We start from the raw sequence: 21,115 nt of genomic DNA on the forward strand, positions 1-21,115 counted from the left end.
ACATCCACACCACTCTAAAACACACTCACACACAGCTCACAATCCTTTGCAACACCAACAGCACCACAGAAAACCACACCACAACACACATACAAACAACCATCACACAAGTCACACACACAACACAACACCGACAAAACACACCATGGCACCCCTTAAGCACCCCTGCTTCACCGACAGGGAGCTGAGGACCATGGTGGACGAAATACTCCGGATCGAGCCGCAGCTATTTGGGGCACAGGTGCAGCAGATGCCCTTGGTCAAGAAGATAGAGCTATGGCAGAGGATAGTCAACAAGGTCAACTCAGTAGTAATCCATCCACGCACAAGGTATGACATCAGGAAGAGATGGAACGACCTGCGGGAGAAGGTGAGGTCCATGGCATCATGACACAACATCCCCATACAGAAGAATGCAGTGGTCCCCTACCTCCTTCCCCTGAATACACCGACTGGGAGGAGAGGGTCATGGATATCCTGCACCCAGAGGGCCTCACTGTACTCCCTGGAGGACTGCACTTCGGTAAGTCAACTACTCCAGCAATGCATGTATCACCCCATCCCTCTCACTACCACCATGCCCCCATCCTCTACCCAGCCCACAACACCCACACACTCCTACTCATGTCCCATGCATGCCCACAACCCCCATACAATTCACTATACAGCCCCCTGTGCACAGTCACAAACCCATGCATGAAATGGCAGGAGAACCACTACACCCAGAATGCACCACTCCCCCCTTACCAAATGCATCCAAAAGAACACCAAGGGACCGTGCATGCTACCACATGGGAATGGAACCACCAATAACTCCTAAGCAGTGCTGCAAGGGACATGAAAGTGCAGGACACCCACATCTCTGTTCTCACACACACAGGCACCACCACCCATGACACTCAGATGGAGATGTCAAGGAATGCCAGTACTCCCCCTGAAGACGAAGGCCCGATTCAGAGTGCAAAGGGATGTCTGGACATGGAGGAGAACCCTGGCCTATCCCACAGCCCTGGACACTCACCCTCTAGTAGCCCCACCCAGGACACCACTGACACCTTTACCACTCAGCCACCAACATCAGCTCTGGACCAACACCCCCACACCTGTGTCTCCAGGCCACAGACTGGCTGCCCACAAGTACAGAGTCCTGAGTCTCCATCCATCACTAGGCAGGATGATGATGGGCCCAGTGTAAGTAGGACTGCCAGACCTGTGCAGGGGACACAGGTACAGGGTCTAGGGCCATTGGGACAGGAGCAGTGGGTCAGGGGGTGGCCCAAGGAGGGATGCTGCAGCCCAGGAGGCCTTTGCTGAGGTTCTGGGAGCATACCACCATTCCCAGGACAGGATGGCCCAGATCCTGTCCACGCTGGAGGAGAATCAGAGTCTGCAGGTAGCACACCATCCCGAGGTCATGAAGCAATGGAAATCTCAGTGCTACCATGGCTACCATTGCAGGGGTGCTGCAGCGCCTCCTCCACCCACCAGCAGGCCCCTTACACTAGCCAGGAGAATGCCCTGCCATCCACATCTGCAGCTGCTAGTGGACAGGTGGCACTGCCAGAGGACTCACAGGACACCAGCACCCCTTCCATTGCACCCCAGCTTCCCCCTCGCAAACGTGCTCTCAGACCCAGACATCCCTGTGAAACGCCAGCCAAGACCAAGTCCACTGCCAGGAAGTGACTCTGCCCTGAAATGCCTCCCTTGTGTGCCACTGAGCTACCTTGTCGACATGCCACTGCCATTTCACCATCTTCCTGTGGCCCCATGGACTATGCCCCTGTGCAACCAACAGCTGTGGAATTGTGCCTGAGTATAATGTTCACCATGTGCCCACTCCCTTACACTGTCCCATCAGTCATGGGTGTTTTTTGTTTAAATAAATGCACCTGTGCACTCAAAATATCTGTCCTTCATTAATATGAGCAAACAAATCTAAATGTGAATATAGTAGCCAGTTTCCATCAAAATGCTGTTTTATTCCATGAGGGGGTCTAATGGACTGAAGTGTTCGAAGTAGGTCACACTGTACATTCCATTGCTGTAACACACATCTCCTTCTTCACACTTGAGGTGTACACATCACTGGTAAGGAACACCACAACACTTTGCATATAAGTCATCCTGAAACAATGCAGTAAACCCACTGGTAACAGGGAACCCTACCTGAGAGTCACTGGAAGTCCAGCCGGATTAGCTGGGTCCTGGAGTTGATGTCTTCCCCCTCCTCATTCCCATCACTCTCATCCATCCTCTGAGGTGGCAGGGGTGGTTGAACAGCATCTACCTCATCCACTACTGGAATAGCTTTCCTCAGAGCCACGTTGTACAGCATGCAGCAGGCCACCACTATCTGACACACCTTGTCAGGGTTAGAGCACAGGGATCCTCCAGAGAGATGAAGGCAGCAAAATCTTGCCTTCAGGAGTCCTATGGTCCTCTCAGTAACCCTCCTAATGTGACCATGTACCTCATTATAATGGATTTCTGCATCTGTCCTGGGATTTCTCACAGGTGTAAAGATCCATTGCATGTTTGGGTAGCCAGAAGCCCCAGGAAAATTGGGTGAAAGAGGGTTGAAACACACAAAATATATTTGCATACAGCCTGCCTGGCAGCTATGTAACTGATCCAGTGTCATACACACTCACCTATGAGCCAAGCTCTGTCCCCCTGTAGCTGTCCCATTAAGTGTTTCACACTGCTGTTTCTCAGGGCAAAGGAGTCATGGACTGATCCTAGGAACCTTGCATTGACATGAGTAATGGCTGCACACACCAAGTGGACATTAATGGAGTGAAAGTTTTTACAATTTCTGTACACCTGTTCATTTACTCTTGGAGGTATGAGGGCTATGTGGGTACCATCAATGGCACCTATCACGTGGGGAATATTTGGAAACGCATAAAATCCAAATTTGATGGAGCTGAGATCAGCCCTTTGGGGAAACTGGACATAACTCTGCAGGTGTTGCACAAAGGAATCCAAAAATGTTGACAGGACGTGGCTGAACATTGGCTGAGATACTCCGGCTGCCACGCCCACTGTCACTTGGAATGAGCCTGTGGCCAGAAAATGTAGCACAGATAGTACCTGCACAGTTGTTGGGATGGCATGGGGATTCCTATTAGCTGACATCAGAACAGACTCCATTAGTGCACAGAGTTCCAGTATAGTGGCTCGATTCAGGCTGTAAGTGATAATGTGACGTTCCTCCATGGTGGCCAGATCAACCACGGCCTGTAAACAGATGGGGCCCTCCCTCGCCACATTGGTCTGTACCTATGGGGGGGGAATAGAGACACATTTATTTGCCACAAACACTTCAGTCACAATATTCCACAATTCAACTTGTACATGCAACACTATTGCCCCTCACACAGATGCAGAGAACTTTGTAATCCTGTCTGGGTATTGTTTGGTGTGGTGTGTATTCTGCATTGCATCAGAGTGTGGGCATACTTCCCACTATGATTCCATGAGGAGGATCACTGTTCATACCATTACTCGACAAAGGGGAGAGGGAATGGAGCCATGGATTAGGACCCCTGCCCTACAGGTAGTGTAGTGTAGGAAGTGACTACATTCCGCTGGCGTTAGTCATCATGGTGGTGGGCGGTGTTCACCACCATACACCTCTTCATTGGATAATATTGGCGTCTATGGGGAAGCAGGGCCAATCATGATCACTGGTGGCGGTGACGGTGCACACCGCTGCGGTAAATACCACCATTTTACTATGCCCTTGCCAATTGACTCGAGAGAAACGTAACTCCACTGCGTGAGCTGCTGTGTCCTGACTCTGGTTCTTAGAATGGCACATGTCACAGGGGAACGGGCCCCAGCCTTCACCGTGGAGGAGCTTGAGAAGCTGGTGGATGGGGTCCTACCCCTGTAGGCGAAGCTGCATGGTGACCAGAGGCTCATGTAAGTTGCTATTAGTCTCTTGAATGTGTGTGAATGTGGCGGATGCCTGTAGGCATTTTTGTTGTCTGTGTGGATGCTTACCCATGATGTGTCTGGCAGTTGTTGTCTTGGCTATTGTCAATATGTGTGTCTGCATGGGCCATGTGAGGTCAAACTGGCATGGCATTTGTATATGGGGCACCCACACTGACATCTGTTTCATTACTCTGTGTGTCCCATGCAGGTCAGCGCCCATCAGAAGAAAGGAATGTGGCAAGCCATCGCCAAGGAATTGCGGACCCTGGGGGTCTACAACCGGCAGAGCACCGACTGCAGGAAGCGGTGGGAGGACCTGCAGTGCTGGGCCAGGAAGATCGGAGAGGTCCAGCTGGTGACGGCCTCCCAACGAGGGAGAGGTACCCGTCACACCCTGACCCCCCTAATGGCCCGGATACTGGTGGTGGCCTATCCCGATTTGGATGGACATTTGAAGGCAGCACAGCAGCCACAAGGGGGTGAGTACCTACACTAATGTGATGCTACTATGCTGAGTGTAGTTAGGTGCCATGGGGTTCATGCAGTGTAGCAGCAGGCCCATAGACAAGTGTGTCCCTACAGTCTTGTCCCCCTCTACGTCTGTGGGATAGTGTCCTTAGGTAGATATGGCTGGGAATGTAGGCCTTAGAGGGGTTCCCTCTTTGGGCTATTGGTTTAGATGTAGCCTCATGGATTAGCAGATTTGTTGTCTTGCCAACATCTCTCATTGTGTCCCATTGCAAAGTGTTTCGGAGCAGAGGGCCAGGATGGTCATGTAGTGTACTGTGGGATGTTGCCAAGCAGTCAGGGGCACATTCAGGTGAATTATTCTGTCTGCTTGGGGTTAGTGAATGAGATGGGTGGGGGTGTATGTGTGCCAACAGGTAATTTTGATCTAGATTTGACCTACTTCTTTCTTTTATTGTCCCCCCGTGCTCTTGTGTCCTTGTTTGCTTTAGCATCATCTGGTGAGGGAGCTGAGGCACCGGCGAGTGGGGATGCTGCAGCCCCCGGTTCCCAGGAGGCAGAGTCCACTGACGCCAAGGGGACCAGTGTGTTGGAGAGGAGTACCATGGGGAGGCAACTACCACTGGGGGTAGTGACTCAGACATCTCCGACGATGGCAGCTCCCTGGTGGTGGTGGAACCTACTGGGCCCAGCCATTCCTTGTCATCTTCCGCCACCCCCATACCATCACCACCCTCCCAGTAGCTCCCTAGTGTGTAGCCCGTGCCCGTTCACCAAAGAGGGTGGGCGTCTCCTTCGCCCCAGGCACCTCATCTCCTGCCACTGTTAGCCCTGCTGCCCTCACTGAGGAGGCTATTGACCTCCCAAGAAGCATCTCTGTTGGTCAGACAACCATTGTGAATGCCATCCAGGGGCTGGCATCCCAGATGCAGCAATGCAATGCGTTCCTGGAAGGCATTCACGGTGCCAGGTCTGGCCTCCAGAGATCTTTTCAGGCTGTGGCTTCCTCTTTGATGGCAGCCAGTGTCCCTGGTCTTTCACAACCTCTACCCCTTCCAATACCCTACTTCCCTCTCCCATCCCAAGTACACATCCAGACAGCCATGCACCCAAATCAACACCCAAGAAGCATGAAGACAAACACAAGCACCACACGTCCCACCACATGCAGGCACACACCCAGTATTCAAAGGCAGACACCTCCCCCACCTTGTCCACCCCCCTCCTCCCAGGACCCAGAAACGCTCCCAGACATCCACTCCACACACATCCACCAAACATGGGCATACTGTACAGACACCTGCATCCAAGCACAGCAGACCCATACCTCATACCTCCACTCCCTCAACCTCCACTCCCAAACCTGTCTCCAAAACCCCCCAGCTGCACCTTGTAAGCTTTCCCTCTCCCATGTTGACCTGTTCGAACCCACTGGCCCACCCCGTCTTGTCCCTAAACGTTCCCTTGGCCTCCAGAAACCCACTCCTTCCTCATCCAAGTCTTCTGCAGTCCACACTACCCATCCCCGTACCCCTTCCCCAGAGAAGAAGGCCCATGTTGCCCCTGGTCCCTCTGCCACCCCCGGTCCAGGCCCACTCATCCTCTTCCCAAGGGCAAGCCCAAACCCTCTCCTCCTCCAGAACCTATACACAAGACCCTCCCTTCCAAACCTGAGTCCCCACCCCTGCCACCCCCTGCCCCTGGACCCTGAGGTGCCTAGCTGCCCCATTGAAGGCCCTTATCAGTGGAGTGTTCCTTTACTTGGTGGGAAGTGTTGGCTATCTTTGCCTATCGGGACTTTGTAATGGCCAATGGCCTTTTGTAAATAGTTTTTTGTAATTAAAATTTACTGTCCAGCAGGCCTGTTGGTGCTATATTGAGCCGTTGTGCAGCGTTTAACTGTGGGGGTGTGGTGTGCACAGGTGTGTGCATTGGCGCAGGTAATTGTTGGCTTGTGTCTGGTAAGCTAATTTTGATAGAGTGTGTATGGCTTGGGGTGGTGGGAGGAGTTGGATGTGCTTTGCTGTGTTGGTGGGGTGGGTGGGTGTGTAATTGTGCCCTTTCCTCCCTTGTGTGCTAGGCTGGGGGACTTACCGTCGTCATCGTCGGCAGCGGTCACAGTCCTGGAGGAATATGGCAAGGAGAAGCACTGGAATTATTTCCAACTTTCTCCATGTCAGCTTTGGCATGTTCTGTGGGCTGCCAGTGAGTGTTTCCCTCTATAGTGGTTACCGCCCCGGAACTGATGGCGGTGTGGTGTTCATAATATGCTGGTCGGGTTGGGCCTTTCCACTGGCCTGGAGAAAAGCTCCCTCTAAGAAATGAGTCTCAATCCCGAACACTATAGATAGAGGTAGAAGTGTGGGCATGTTCAATCTTGCATTTAATCCCAGTGGTTTGGTATCTTAGTGTAGGCTCAGGGCATATACTGTAGAAATAGCCATTAGTTTTGAGTAATTTCCGGTCATATATGCTTTAATAGGCAAGTGTCCCGTTAATCCAGAGTCTTGGCTTCCATGGTGCTCCTGGTGTTAGCGAACTGGTGCTTTGTTAGGTAGTCATTTTATAATCATGATGTGACTTTGTTAAATAGAATTCCTGTCAGTTCACAATTTACAGTCTCAGACGAGTAGGAATCATGCACTCCAGTACCAAGTGAACTCGCTCACCTTTCCAGCGCTCCTGCTTCATGCGCTGTGTCCCCTCTTCTTCCGTTCCACTTCCTGGCTAGTTCTCCACAGGGGCCACTGGTGAATCTCCCACGCAGGTCCTCGCGCTGCACACAGATGCAATTGACTGCTTGGCTGCGGCGTCGCGCCATTGCTGGTAAGCCAATCCACACCTGGGTTGCAAGTGAGATCCGTGCAGATCTCACATCTGGTGTCAGCACAGCCTCTCCTCCCTGCCGAGGTCTCCTACGGGCGTCCTTAGGGCCCCCAGTAAAGCAGGTCATAGCCTCAGTTTCCAGGGGCATCCCGGAGTGCCTCAGGCGCGCCCAGCCCATGCTGTAGAGCCGCCTCACTCCACCTCGCCTTCCCCCTGTGGTTGTACCTTCACGATGGGCCCGCGCCATGCCCACAATCACCGGGCTGCTTCCGCATGCTCCGCTATCGCGGGCACGGATGCTCCTCCACTCCCGCCGGCTGTAGATTCACCCATGGAGCACACAAACAGCCCTGGCTGGGCGTGTGGGGGGATTCATTTCCGACAGCCCCTCGTTGCGTCTGTACTTTCCGCATTAGGCCCACTCTGCCGCAGCTAGGCCTCCGTCACCATTTTTCCCACAGCAGCTGTCATTGCTGCAATGTTTGTCGGGTCCTCGCTTCTGATGCCACTCGGGCCGCAGGCAGCAGATCAAGAATGATGATTTTATTCAGGTTAATCAAGCGGCCGGTTGCAGAGCTCCGTTTTAGGCTCCCGCTCCAGTTACCATCTTGGACATGCCCCTGGCCTGAGACCTGTTTAATGTGCTACTTAAGTGAGTGGCATAATCAGTGCTGCAGACCCACTACTAGTATTTAATTCATAGGCCCTGGGCTCATGTAGTGCCACATTACTAGGGACTTAGAAGTAAGTTAAATATGCCAATTAGGTATAAGCCATTTCTACCATGTTTAGAGTAGGGAGCACACACACCTTAGCCCTGGTTAGCAGTGGTAAAGTGCACAAAGCCCTAAGGGCAACAAAACAAATTAAGAAAAAAATGGGAAAGTGAAGGCAAAAAGTCTGGTAATGACCCTGCAGAAAGCGCCAAGTCTAACACTGACTACTGTGACTTTGAAGCAGTCAATCACTCTCAAATGCTTGCATACATGGAGTCTCTTAAACGGGTGGTCTCAGAGACAGGTGGAAATAGCAATTGCCAATCCAGTTTTCTGATGAGGATTGTCATGAGCTGTTTCTTCCTTTCGACAAAAATCCAACGGAAGCTAGGTTGAAGTTAGGCTAGTTTTAAATCCTAAATCAGTGGCACTGGTCCTTGTGCTAATTACAATTTGTCCTGCTAAATCCAGCCTACTTATGCAAGTTATCATGACAATATTTGTTATCCATAGCTGTATATTCAGTTGCTTGCCTGAGGTTGCTTTTTCCTCAAGATCTGTTGTGTCCTGGCCTTGCACTTTCCACATCAACTCTGAGGCAGTAGTACTAGCCATCCCCTTTTCTATAACTGTGATGTGTTCTGCTACCATTAACCTGTGCTGCCATTCCGTTTTGGGACATTGGTTCTTTGGTGCAGTGCTTCAAGTCATACCAGAACGTTTTAAGCTACTTAAAATGCCAACCGTCTCAAAGAGAGTCCACAAGGTAATCTTGAAGATTTTGTGTTTATGGTAGTAGAACCCCATTTGTAAAGGCTCCATCAAAACCACTTACATTTGGATGTTTAAAACTGTATTGGTATAGGTTTTAGTCAATTAGATTGTTCATTGAAATATTGAGCGGATAAAATTAGGCAAAAGGTCCATATTTTTGTATCTCTAATATGTCCTTGAGTTGGAGTTTGGAAGAGCTGAAACTGTGCCTCTCATCGCTCTTCCTTTCACCATACCATAGTACAATACAAGAGTTCATTTTCAGTAGGATGTGTCGTAGCACTGCATTACCTATGAGTGCTTTACCTATGATGCACCAGCCCTCCTTATAAGATAGTGTTTGAAAGTTTGTCCATGAAGCATTTATCGATAGTAAGTATAATAGATAAAGACATTATTTACCCATTAATAATATTCTAAATGATTAATGCTCCTCCAAGTATCCAAAGAGACACCGCCTTCCCCTGGATTGATGGATGAATAATCAATTATTCCCTTGTGTGTAGGTTTCTATTTGAATGTCTATATTATGAACCAAGCATCTAAGCAGTGGAGCTCTGTACAGTAGTGGGGAGGGATATGAAGCAGGGGAGAGTGAGAGGGGGAAAGAAGACAGTGGAAGGTGTAACAGAGAATGGAAAGTAGTGAGGGGGGAGGGAAACAAGGAAATGGAATTGGGCAATACTGCATAAAGGAAGAGGAACATTATGTCAGTTGAGCTGTTGGCAAGTGGGACCAGGTGTGGTGTAGGACGATTATGGGCAGAGGGTGTATATTGGAAAATGCAAAGTAGCAAGTAGAGGTCTTCTGAAAAGGGAAGAGGAAGGAAATGTAGACACAAGACGCACGTAGGGCGTAGAAAGGTAGAAGGATGGCAAGGCAAGCAACAGCAGGGAAGTGAAGAACTAAATTGCCAATGCACAAGAATGTTGACTCCTATCATTCTTGGTCATGTGCGCTTTGTGTGTAGTGAAGCTGAGGTTAGTATTGTTATCAAAGTCAAAGAAGTTTGTGCAAATGACAAATCTCTTCAGTAAAAAAAACGTAAAACACACACACAGACACATATATAGATTATTGCCTCTAATTAAAAGCCTTTAACAGTTCATAACTAATACTAATAAACTGTAAGATATAGATTTAAATGATATAGCAGTGTAAATAGGAAATGAGACTTAGGAAATCCAAGAGGTTGTTGAAAGAGATCTATACAAATAGTTTGTTGGATGGTGGCCAGGTAGAACCCAAGTGGCCAATTACTTTGGCTACCTCTCAATATTAGGATATGGGTTTAATCAAATCAAAGAACAGTCAGAATCAGAGAAAAATCAAGTGCAGGGGTCCAGAAGTTATACCTCTCTGGTCACAAATTGAGTTTAGTCTAGATCACCTTTTAAAGTTGTTGGATTTTTACCAGGCTTGGACAGTGATGTAGTAGTTATATTGAGCATGGGATGGTAAATAACTGTGTCCAGTCTTTTAAACTATGCGGTTTTGTTTCTGCCCAGTGTACACCATATGGTGATGCCACATGTATTGCCATGCTTCCATATGGTTAATTGCGGTTGGTACTCCATACATTTTCTTAATTTGCTATGAGTATTGAATATGACACTTACGTACCTTTCACATTTCCAGGTCAATATCTCGAACTTCGACCTTGTGATGGAGTCTGACATAGGCACTTTCCTGCCGGTGGGCATACAATTTTCCGGAAGCGAAAAAGCCCGGGACATCATGAAAGAAATTATGAAGCTCCTGCAGCCCATCAACGTTACAAACCTTTATGACAATGCTGAAGGAACGGACATTGCGTACTGGATGCAAGCCGGTGTACCAGGTGAGACCAACAACAAACTACCCTCCTAGTCGCTCCATAGAAGAATAAAGTAATAATAGGTTCAATCCATCTTTTTCATATGAAAAACATTTGGACGCTTCATCTTTTAGAAAGATGGCAGGAAAGTGAAGCAAGGGAATGTTCTTCTTCCTTAACTATAGACACACAGATGGGGAGATAGATGCAGTGAAACTAGGCATAACCTTCCAACAAACAAAAACATTTACACAGCAAATGAGGAGGCCTTACTGAGAGGATCCTGTTGAAACCTGCAGGAATCCAAAACATTTTGGAGAAATCACCTCACCCATCACTTATTATGGCATGCTTCATCATGGACACTCTCTCCACAACCAAGGTACGTAAATACCACCTCGGCGGACTCAACCAGTGCTGGGAGTTCTTATATAAATGAATATTGGAATATAGCAGGGATCCAGATGTATCATAAAATATCTTAAGGTATGCTCAAGAAGTATCCTTTACTTATCAGGTACCCTAGTATGATTAAAGAATCAACCAGTTTGGATATTTGATGAAGTGTAGCGTTTCTTTATCTTGGAAATTGTGGCAACCGTTTTTCTTCTGCAATTACAGCCTATATGGGTCATCGTTCTCTGTCGGGGCTCCTATAAACCCTACCTGCCTTCATATTCGTGCACTGGCATGTGGCTTAGTGCTCTCATACATGTTTTTCATTCGTCATACAACACTGGCAGGATCATTTCGGTTGAAATGACAAACAATCATTATATATAATATATTAAATAAACCATTAAAATAAACTGGGTTACTCACCTCTAACTTGTAGAAACTGCACATCTCAAGGCACTCTAATGGTGTAATCATGAACTACAGACTGTTTTTCACGGCAAAGAAAGACACCCCACTTGTCAACATGAAAGTGCATTTTATCACTCACAAGCATATATGACTTACCCTAACTTTAGGGTAGGTTCAAGATTGCTTGTCAGATTGGGGAGGTACTCCCTGTAGTCACACACTTAAGATTAAAAAAGGCTTGTATGGTTTTAATTAAAACAATTATTTAGCTTTGCACTGATAGGTGAGTCTCTTCTAATATGAAGAAATCATTTGGTAATGCCAAAAATTGGTAACCACAACAGGAACAATACTGCTGATTGGTGAGAAACCACAGTGTTGGTTTAGAGCCAAGGTGGATAAACAAAGATTTGATAGTCTTAAAATCATTGATATGTACAGCGTCAGCAAAGACAAACAAACATTTTTATAGGTCTTCACATAGGGTGAGAAAGATTGTACCACCTCAAACACGATCAGTACTGTTGATTGGGGTGAGATCTACATTGAGTAAAACATTTAAAGATTTAGGAATGAAGGACAAATACACATTTACAGTTATTCACCACAATAATATCGTAGGGTATGGACAACTGCTCAGCCGCCGTGTCTCATTTCTATTATGGCATTACCAAATTTCTTATCCTTAAATAAATTAGATTACATGAAATTAGTGCCATTGTTTAGATTGCAGCTATTGTGGTTCTTACATCGGGCATCCTAAGAATGCTATGATAAACTGTGGGTGAGATGATTTCTACAAAATGTTTTGGATTCTTACAGCTTTCAACGGGATCCTCTCAGTAGGGCTTTGACATTTGTCATGTAAATATACTCTTTCGTTAACTATCACACTAGATTCATCAGTGTTTTGAGTGCTTTTCAGGCATTAGATGTATAATAGTGTGAATGCATTAAAGGCTTAAATCAGGTACTTCTGTGCTGGCATGCTTCTGGAGTATTACTATGCAAGACTAAGTTAAGAGGGGTCCTTCTAATTAATACTTTTCCGGAGAATTAAGTACTAAACATTTTATATTGGGTCACTTGATAGATCTTCAAAATGTGTTCTCCACAGCTGACTGGAAATTTAGGTAGATCAGACAAGGGATTTTTTTTTAAGAATGATTCAGCATCCTTCTCAGCAAGGAGGTATCCTTGGTGGATTTTGAACCTTGAGGCACATAGGTACAAATGGACAGTGAGACCCAGTTCCTATAAGAAAGAGGCATGGCTCAGCAGTGAAGCAGATTGTTCCCAAAAAAATATAAGGCATGAGCTGATCAATTAATTGATATAAAGATACAATATATTTTTATGTTTGAGGATTTAGGTCCTTATATCTCCGCTGACAAATAAAAAACATTTATGGCAGAAAAGCTACATGTCATTCTAGCCATTATTTGAATACACTTAGGTAAGTGGTATTGCCTGTAGGTATACATTAGTATTTTGTGTTGCTTCTTTGCTAAAAAATATATAGATATATTTTGTTATTGCTATAAATCTATCAATACATTCTCCAAAATATATAAACCATAAATAAAACAAATACAATAAGTGTGATACTTGCATTTATCAATTTCTTTATTTAAATACTTTATCCCCATTGTGCTCCCTTTCCTCTATTTGTGAAATGTGAAAGTCTGCATACAGATAATCAATGACTTAATGCATTGCTTATTTTTATCCTTGCACTTGGTGCCATCCTAACCCATGTATCCATTTTATAACACTAAATTCAATCAAGGTGTTGTCATTTGTCACCTAGAGTAGTGTTTGATCACATATTATTTTTTACATATCCTATTCATCCTATAATGAAGAATCATCATTTTCAAATGTGATTTGTACAGTTTATTAATTTGCTCCTGTCTATGTATAAGCAATAGCATGAAAATGAATACAGAATATCGTATTTGTATTTACGTAGAACTTCCCAAACAGTTCAAATTGCAACATCCATTACTAAATGATGTTAGGATGACACTAGGATCCAGGCTCTGGCTACTCATTGGTCATTTTGTAATATTTCGAAAGCTTTGAAATGGATGGAGCCCTTTACAGACGGGCACCACTTCATATTTTCTATCTGCCTTCTACATCTGCATGGATCAAGTCCAAGATTTCCATTGTTCTTTTAATTAATTAACATTAAGATGCTTCTGATTGCGTATGCTGCTCTGCAAATCTAATAAACATAAAGTTAAGAGCTTTGAAAGGGCAGATATTTAGATACTGCACTTATTTCATTTTAAATTGAGACTAACAGCACGTCTTAACATGGGTGCAAAACTTAAAAGGGGAGAGTACCAGCACCTCTCAGGAGTAAACAGGTGTCAGACTTTATTTAGGGGCCACAAGGCAGACAATTACTACTGGGCCCCAACTTTGGTGGATAATTTCATTTTCCACTGAGGTCCCGGTTTTCCTCCTGCTCTGGGTTCACAAACTGGGCTAAGTACAACCCTTTTCATATTCGTCTATGAGGGTAGCAATGGCAAGCAGTCATGGGCTTCTCAAGGAGGGAGCACAAGCTTAGGATTCAACGATCAGCCAACAGACACAATCCCGTAATAAGCTGTGATATCAAGCCCACTATTTGCCTTTTTGAAAACAATATTCTTAATCACATTTAAAAAAACAAACAATATACAGTTTAATTGTAAATACTGAGTGATAGCCCTGATCAAGATTTCCCTGAGTGCGCTACACCCCTCCCTCCTCTCTGTGCTGTCTCCCACCCCGGCGACCCTATTTAGGATAGACCCCAGTTAGCTGTGGCAGAAGTATGAATTATACTCAGGTGCAGATTACATTCCCCACAGGTTCCTCACTTTTTTTCTTACACCCATTGTAATAGTGAGCAGAAAACAGTCTTAAGTCCTTGTGCTGTTTTTTGCATATTCCAGTGGGTTGGTGCTGACGGTAGTAGTCCTGACCCCTTAATATACCTCTGTAAAAAATTGTTTGTCCAGAGATTTTTATTTTTGATTTGTATTTTTTGTATCATTAGAGAAGTAATTTAGCTTGGACAGACATTGCTAATCTGGGCCGATTTTTTCTGGATGACATTTTTAAAAATGGTGGATGTGTTCCAGCAACCATGAAACCTGTATACTTAATTTTGGTGTCAGAACATAGGTTTTGGGGATTAGGTAGTCTTATAGAGACAGAAAATAAATCCTCAGAGCAACCCTTCCACAAGTTCCCAAAACGACGGCTCTATAATGATGTGTTTTAGCCATCATATTGGTCATTTGTTTTAAAATTGTTTTTGTTTCAGGTTTTCCAGTGATATAAATTTGTAAACATGAGTAAAGTAGGTGGTAGCACAGAATCTTTACCTCCTGACAGAGGGTTGCTAACAACAAAATCTGAGGACTCTCTCAACAAAGGAAACTGTTTTACATGCCAGACTAATCCGAAATAAGACCTAACATCAACTGCGGCTGGACAGAATAGTGTTCGAGATGCTGCAGAAATGCGGCAAAATTAAGTTCACAAAAGATTGAAACTGATGGGTGGAAAGGATCAAATATTTTATCATTGTAACAATACGTGCTACAAGTTGTATGCAATGGAAAAAAGCCTGGAAAAAATTGTCATAAAATAGCAGAAACCAGTGAATCGCAACAAGAATCCAAGTTTTCTGAGAAAGCGACGACACCCAAACCCAAGGCCCATCCACTTAGAAGATCAATGGCTACCTCTCGTCCACCTCCAACAACTGATCAGAAAGTAAAGTATCTTCAATGTGTTATCTGTGGTTTACCAGAAAAAGGGCTAAATGGCTTGACAAAAGAACAAAGTACAGAGTATGTGTCTCAAAGGGCAAACATGTTTTTATCTGCAGCTAATTTCTTCCAATATGAAGTGTTCAGCTGAGTAGCTGATCTGAGCAGCAAGGTGAATGTATTCGCAGCAGATTTGTATGCCCACCCAAATTGCATGGGTGCATACATTTGAATATATGAATGTACAAAGAAATCCCAGCAGCAACATAACCACCATCCTTCAGTTAAGTTTGCACTCTTTGAAAATGAAAATTACGTTTTAAAGCCATTTTTGAGTACCGGCTATGCGTTCACATTCAGTGAGATCATTGAAATAATGGTCGACATTGATTAAACTAGATTGATCCATAATAATGAAATAAATATTTTTCTGGTGAGAATGTACAATGGCAGAATTCATTTTTGTCAGTCTAATAAAAAGAATGAGCCACTTATGGTGTTCTCAGCTGATTTGACTCCTGAAGTTCTTGCTGCCAAAATAAGATCACAGGATGCAGTGAAATCCACAGGAGCCAGTTTAAGAAATGTCCTGAAAGATTTAGATTTTGGACTTAATGACAAATTTTGTGATGCCCCAGAGCTCTGCAAATCATGGGAGTCATCAAGAATGCCTGATGTTCTCTTAACATTTTTACATCATTGTTTAATATCAGCAAAGCAAAACTGTGATAAACTAGAGTTCTTGAGTTCGTGACAGAAGCTGACAACATTGATGATGGCTTTGAAGAGATAAGCGAAGAAGTGGAAGACAATCCCATGAACAGACAGGCATATGCTGTGCAAATGCACTCTCTTTTCCAAATCATGTTTTATGAATTACATCACAGCAAAAAGAAAACTCTGCTACACATGATGGCTGCCCAAACAATCAAATAATCTATGACAAGTGAATAAATAGAGAGCTAATCACTTCAGTGAATGGGATTGGTGTACCAACAAGTTAAAAAGAAATACGGGGTCATTACGACCCTGGTGGTCGGTGGTAATGCGGCGGTAAGACCGCAAACAGGCCGGCGGAAAAAAAGATGGAATTATGACCGCAGCGGTTACCACCGCGGTCATCTGCCACTTCACCATTCCGACCGCCATGGCGGTGAAGACCGCTGGGCTGGAGATTGCGGTCTCCAGCATGGCGGTCGTCACTAGACCGCCAACGGTATCAGGACCCTGCATACCGCCATGGATCTTGGGTGATTGGGCACCCCCATGAGATCCATAGTGGTAGGCACTATCAGTGCCAGGGAATTCCTTCCCTGGCACTGATAGGAGTCTCCCCCACCCCCGCTACCCCCCACAAATCCTCCTCCCACATCCCCACCCCCCTGCCACCCCCCAAAGGTGGCACAAACCCCCTTCCCACCCGACCCCGAACATGCACATATACACACCCCTACACGCACACACCCCCAACATGCACATATACACACCCCTACATGCACAGATACACCCCGACAACACATACCCGCACACATACAAACAGACATGCACACCGTCCGACCCACACACATTTCCCATACACACAACACCCCCCGCATGCATACACTCACTCACTCACCCCCTCTACACTCTCACACCCCCATGCACGCACACAACACACAACACCCCAAAACCCCTTCCCTAACTAACGATCAACTTACCTTGTTCCTTGATCCTCCGGGAGGGGACGGGATCCATGGGCGCCACTGGCGGTCTTCAGCACGGCGGTACCTCGGCAGTCTTGGGAAAAGACCGCCGAGGTCGTAATGACCCCCATAGTACGGAGCAGGAACTTGTTAGCAGTTCATGCTGTAAAATCTTGTGAATCCGACAGCACACCACTTCCAAGTCACTTTACCAGAAAAGGCTTTACAATTGCTGCTCTTGATCATCTTGATTTTGAAGACAGCTCTTCTTTGTCTGGAACAACCAGCATGCATGATACTTCCATGGTGCTTTTTCAAGTCTGTATCAATGAAGTAGGTGCTGGAAAACAAGCTGTGTCAGCAGTAGGCATAAACAAACGAAGATGCAAACTTATAATCCAACTGCCTTGCCAATGTGTGCAAAATCACTACAAACCATCAACATGTGCCAGTCTACCAGAAAGTTTCAAAGTGGCTGAGGACATGTATCTTGTTGTTCCTGATGCTGCGGCTGCAAAGCTGATTTAACTGAATTTATCATATTGATTATTCTGTGCGGACTGACGGATGAAGAAAAGCCAGTTCCTCTGTGGGCTGGAATTCATGCCCTGGTCTCCAAGAATACCATCCCACTGAAGAAGGTTGGGATTTTACCAGTAATACCATCTCAGTTACAATCTACGCAACAGTATACACAGCTCTAAAAAAAATCCAAAATGTGAATGCTCAGCTTGAAGGCCAGCCTATCCTGCCACTTTTCTGCGATGAAGGTGTTTTCCATATTGTAGCTGACACTTGAATGAGCAATCTAGTAGAACTTGATGATCTTTATCCAGTGATGGGCATTTTCCATATGACAGAAGTTGTGTTGCAGTGTGCAGGAAGTTATATCAGTGGATATGGTATAGGCGATGCACTTAATAAGGCTGAAACTTTGGAAACACAACTGTCCAGTCAGTATTGAGCGAAACTCAATATGTTCATTTGTCACAAGGTATGCTCATCATATCTGGGACTATAGAAACATTTTGTTGGAATGCTTTCTGGAACAAGAATGACAAATTAGGATTTGCATATCTTATCTCAGAAGGTAACAAGGCACAGAGTGCACTTCATTCAAAAGACATAATGGTGAGCCAGCCAAGGTTCTTTACACTCAGTTCAAAATCAGAAAACCAAGTTTGTAGAGTTTGTCAAAGAATGTGAAGAAAAATGAGAACTTTGCAAGTACTCGGGAAATGTTTGACACACATGATAGCTCCAGTGAAATTCTTGGCACATTCTGATTGAGATGGTGATTGGGTGCTGCATGTGAAGACTGTAGAGTCACTGATTACTGTTGTTCATAAATTCGATTTTATAAAGTATCTGAGATATGGGTGCTGGTATTTGGAAAGAGTGAAGAAGTTAGAGTTGGAAAAGCCATACCTCTGCAGAAAATTAATTGAAAGACATTTTGTGGTGAAAGACTTAGAGGGAGGGAATGTTCAATGCTGTGGCTCCAGATATGAAACTGGAACATACGATCCAGAGATCACAGAAAAGCTTCAGGGGAGTTGTTGGTCACAAACGTAAATGTGATTATGTGGCTCAATGGCAGCTAATTTACCATGAAGTCCTTTCTATTTCCAATGTTTTCAGAGAGGACAAATTCAAAATTAGTGGATCATCAAGGAACTGTTCCTCACCACGAACCTGCGGGAAAGAGCGGGGAATGTGTTATTGACAGCCTTCTTCATTTTATGCAATAGCAAGGAAACCCCTTTGAAATGACTGAACCTGTGCGACTATACAGCTTTGTGGCCAAATAATATGTGGATAACAATATAAAGACACGTCTACTAGATGTCCTGAAACATGGACTGAAACTATACGTAGAACTGAAGCAGGAGAGATTTGTACTGAAAGAGAAAAAGCTGTTTGACATAATCAATAAAGCTAAACTTCCACGCTTTAATTGCCATAGTAACAGTTTTGTACAATCATCGCTACAAAACAGGTTACAAAAAACACAGTTTTCACAAACACATAGAGATGAATGTAGCAAAGGAAAGGGGTGAATTTGTCAAGGATATTCTGTTGCATGATCTTCTTCCAACAAACACATTATTTGATGGAGATGCTGCAACCAAACCAGTGAAGCACAATCTCATACATCCCATAAGAGCTAAAAAAAGCTTTCAACTGAAGAATTTCAATTTGAAAAGGTGTCTTCATTGAAAACTGCTGTTGTTGTGGACTATGGCCCTCATTATGTCATTGGCGGTAAGTCCTGCTTACTGCCATGCCAACTGCCGCCAATAATATGACCAACACATAGCAATCCGTCACTATACAGACACACACACAAGTCCGCTAGCCCAAAGGTCAGTGAGAAACTGGCTGTAACAATATCCACACCGTTACGCCAACAGAACTACGCCCACAGCATTATGACCCACGAATCACCGTGGTGGACATTCAAGAGCGGTAAACCATTGGCGGTACACACCGCCGCGCTCAAAATACAAACAAAACCATACTACATTGCTCAATTTGAATAACACACACCGGACACACATACACCCACCACACCCACACACCCACAACACTATAAAACACACACAATCCCCACATCTCTTTACGACTAACAAAAAGTGCCACTAGAGAGATACAGCAAGAGCACCCACACAACCAGAGCCACAGAACATCATCACCCATACACCATCGATGCACCTCACAGCACACACCCCAACACATCACCCTACACACCCTCACACACACCACTCACACTACACCCAATGCACCACAAAGAAACCCCACGTTCTTAGAGGAGGAGCTAAGGGTCTTGATGGAGGAAATCATCCGGGTAGAGCCACAGCTATTCGGCACACAGGTGCAGCAGACATCCATCGCTAGGAAGATGAAGCTATGGCGGAGAATCGTGGACAGGGTCAACTCCCTAGGACAGCACCCAAGAACCAGGGATGACATCAGGAAGAGGTGGAATGACCTACGGGGGAAGGTACGTTCCGTGGTAGCAAGACACCATATAGTACAGAGGACTGGCAGTGGACCCCCACCTCCTCCCCCACAACTAACAACATGGGAAGAGCAAGTCTTGGCAATCATGCATCCTGAGGGCCTGGCAGGAGTAACAGGAAGACTGGACTCTAGTAAGTCAAATCTCTATTACTATCACCCCCTACCTGCATGCCATCACATAACCCCACCCCTACCCTCACCCCATCACACCACCACCTCACATACACCCCACCATCACACCCCACCCATCACAATACCAAGCCCTGCATGCACCACCAATGCATGGACACCCCTCACAGACCTGCCTGGACACCCATCACTAAAGCATGCACATTAGAGCGAATCACCCAGCCCACAAAATAACTACTCACACAAGGCAAAGCTGACAGGACAATCACAACCATACCGGGCAACACACCCATGCACAAGATGACACACACAGAAACAATAACACTGCATTTACATCCCCACAGGTCCCCACATCCAACGTCACCAGAGAGGAGGTGCCAGCAACATCCAGTTCCCCCCAGAAGAGGCCCACAGTGATGACAGCAGCTCTGCTCGCCTGGATCTGGATGAACTACCTGGCCCATCAGGGACCTCCAAACAGTTGGTTACCCAGGCACAGTCCCATACCACCACAGAGCATCCCCCCTCAGGAAACACCACCACAGCACCCACCCAGGGGGCCCGTACCTCTGTCCCCAGGACACGTAAATCAGCAGTTTGTCCACTACTACAGGGACCCCAGGCAATCCCACAAACACAGGACGATGAGGGACCTGGGGTCAGTGGCAGTGGGCACATGGTTCACGGGACAGAGGCACAGGACGACAGGAAGCTGGGAGGACTGCTGTGTGACAGGGGGAGGACAGGCCCAGGGAACTGACTCTCCAGGAGACACTTAACAACATCCTGGGAGCATACCACCATTCCCAGGAGACGATGGGCCAGATACTGGCCAAGTTGCAGGAGACCCAGCGGCTGTAGGAGGGACAATACCTGGGGATCAGGGAGGACCTGAGGGACATCCACACCACCCTGGTCACCATTGCAGGGGTGCTGTCAGACATGGCCAACACCATGAGGGAGGCAGTGGCACACCAAGGGGCCCCTGACACTAGCCACACCGATGAACAGCCCTCCACCTCTGCTGATGCTAGAGGGCAGGAGGCCCGCCACAGGAACAACAGGCCACCAACACCCCACCCTCTGCAGAAGAAGAAGCACCACACAAACAGTCCCTGCGATCCAGGCAGAAGCCAGAGAACATTGCCAAGA

The 21,115-nt window shown here is 46.1% G+C and overlaps 1 protein-coding gene across 2 annotated transcripts in view; it reads left to right on the top strand.

Moving 5' to 3' along the window:
* CPQ (carboxypeptidase Q) overlaps positions 1-21,115 on the top strand; it is a 1,788,882-nt gene that overhangs the window by 1,454,805 nt on the left and 312,962 nt on the right. For both annotated transcript variants that reach the window (XM_069220517.1, XM_069220518.1), the window contains exon 7: positions 10,368-10,569. In XM_069220517.1, the coding sequence (XP_069076618.1) occupies positions 10,368-10,569 (202 nt within the window). The remainder of the gene's footprint in view (positions 1-10,367; positions 10,570-21,115) is intronic.

Source organism: Pleurodeles waltl, chromosome 2_2, assembly GCF_031143425.1.
Source record: "Pleurodeles waltl isolate 20211129_DDA chromosome 2_2, aPleWal1.hap1.20221129, whole genome shotgun sequence".
Taxonomy (NCBI): Eukaryota; Metazoa; Chordata; class Amphibia; order Caudata; family Salamandridae; genus Pleurodeles; species Pleurodeles waltl.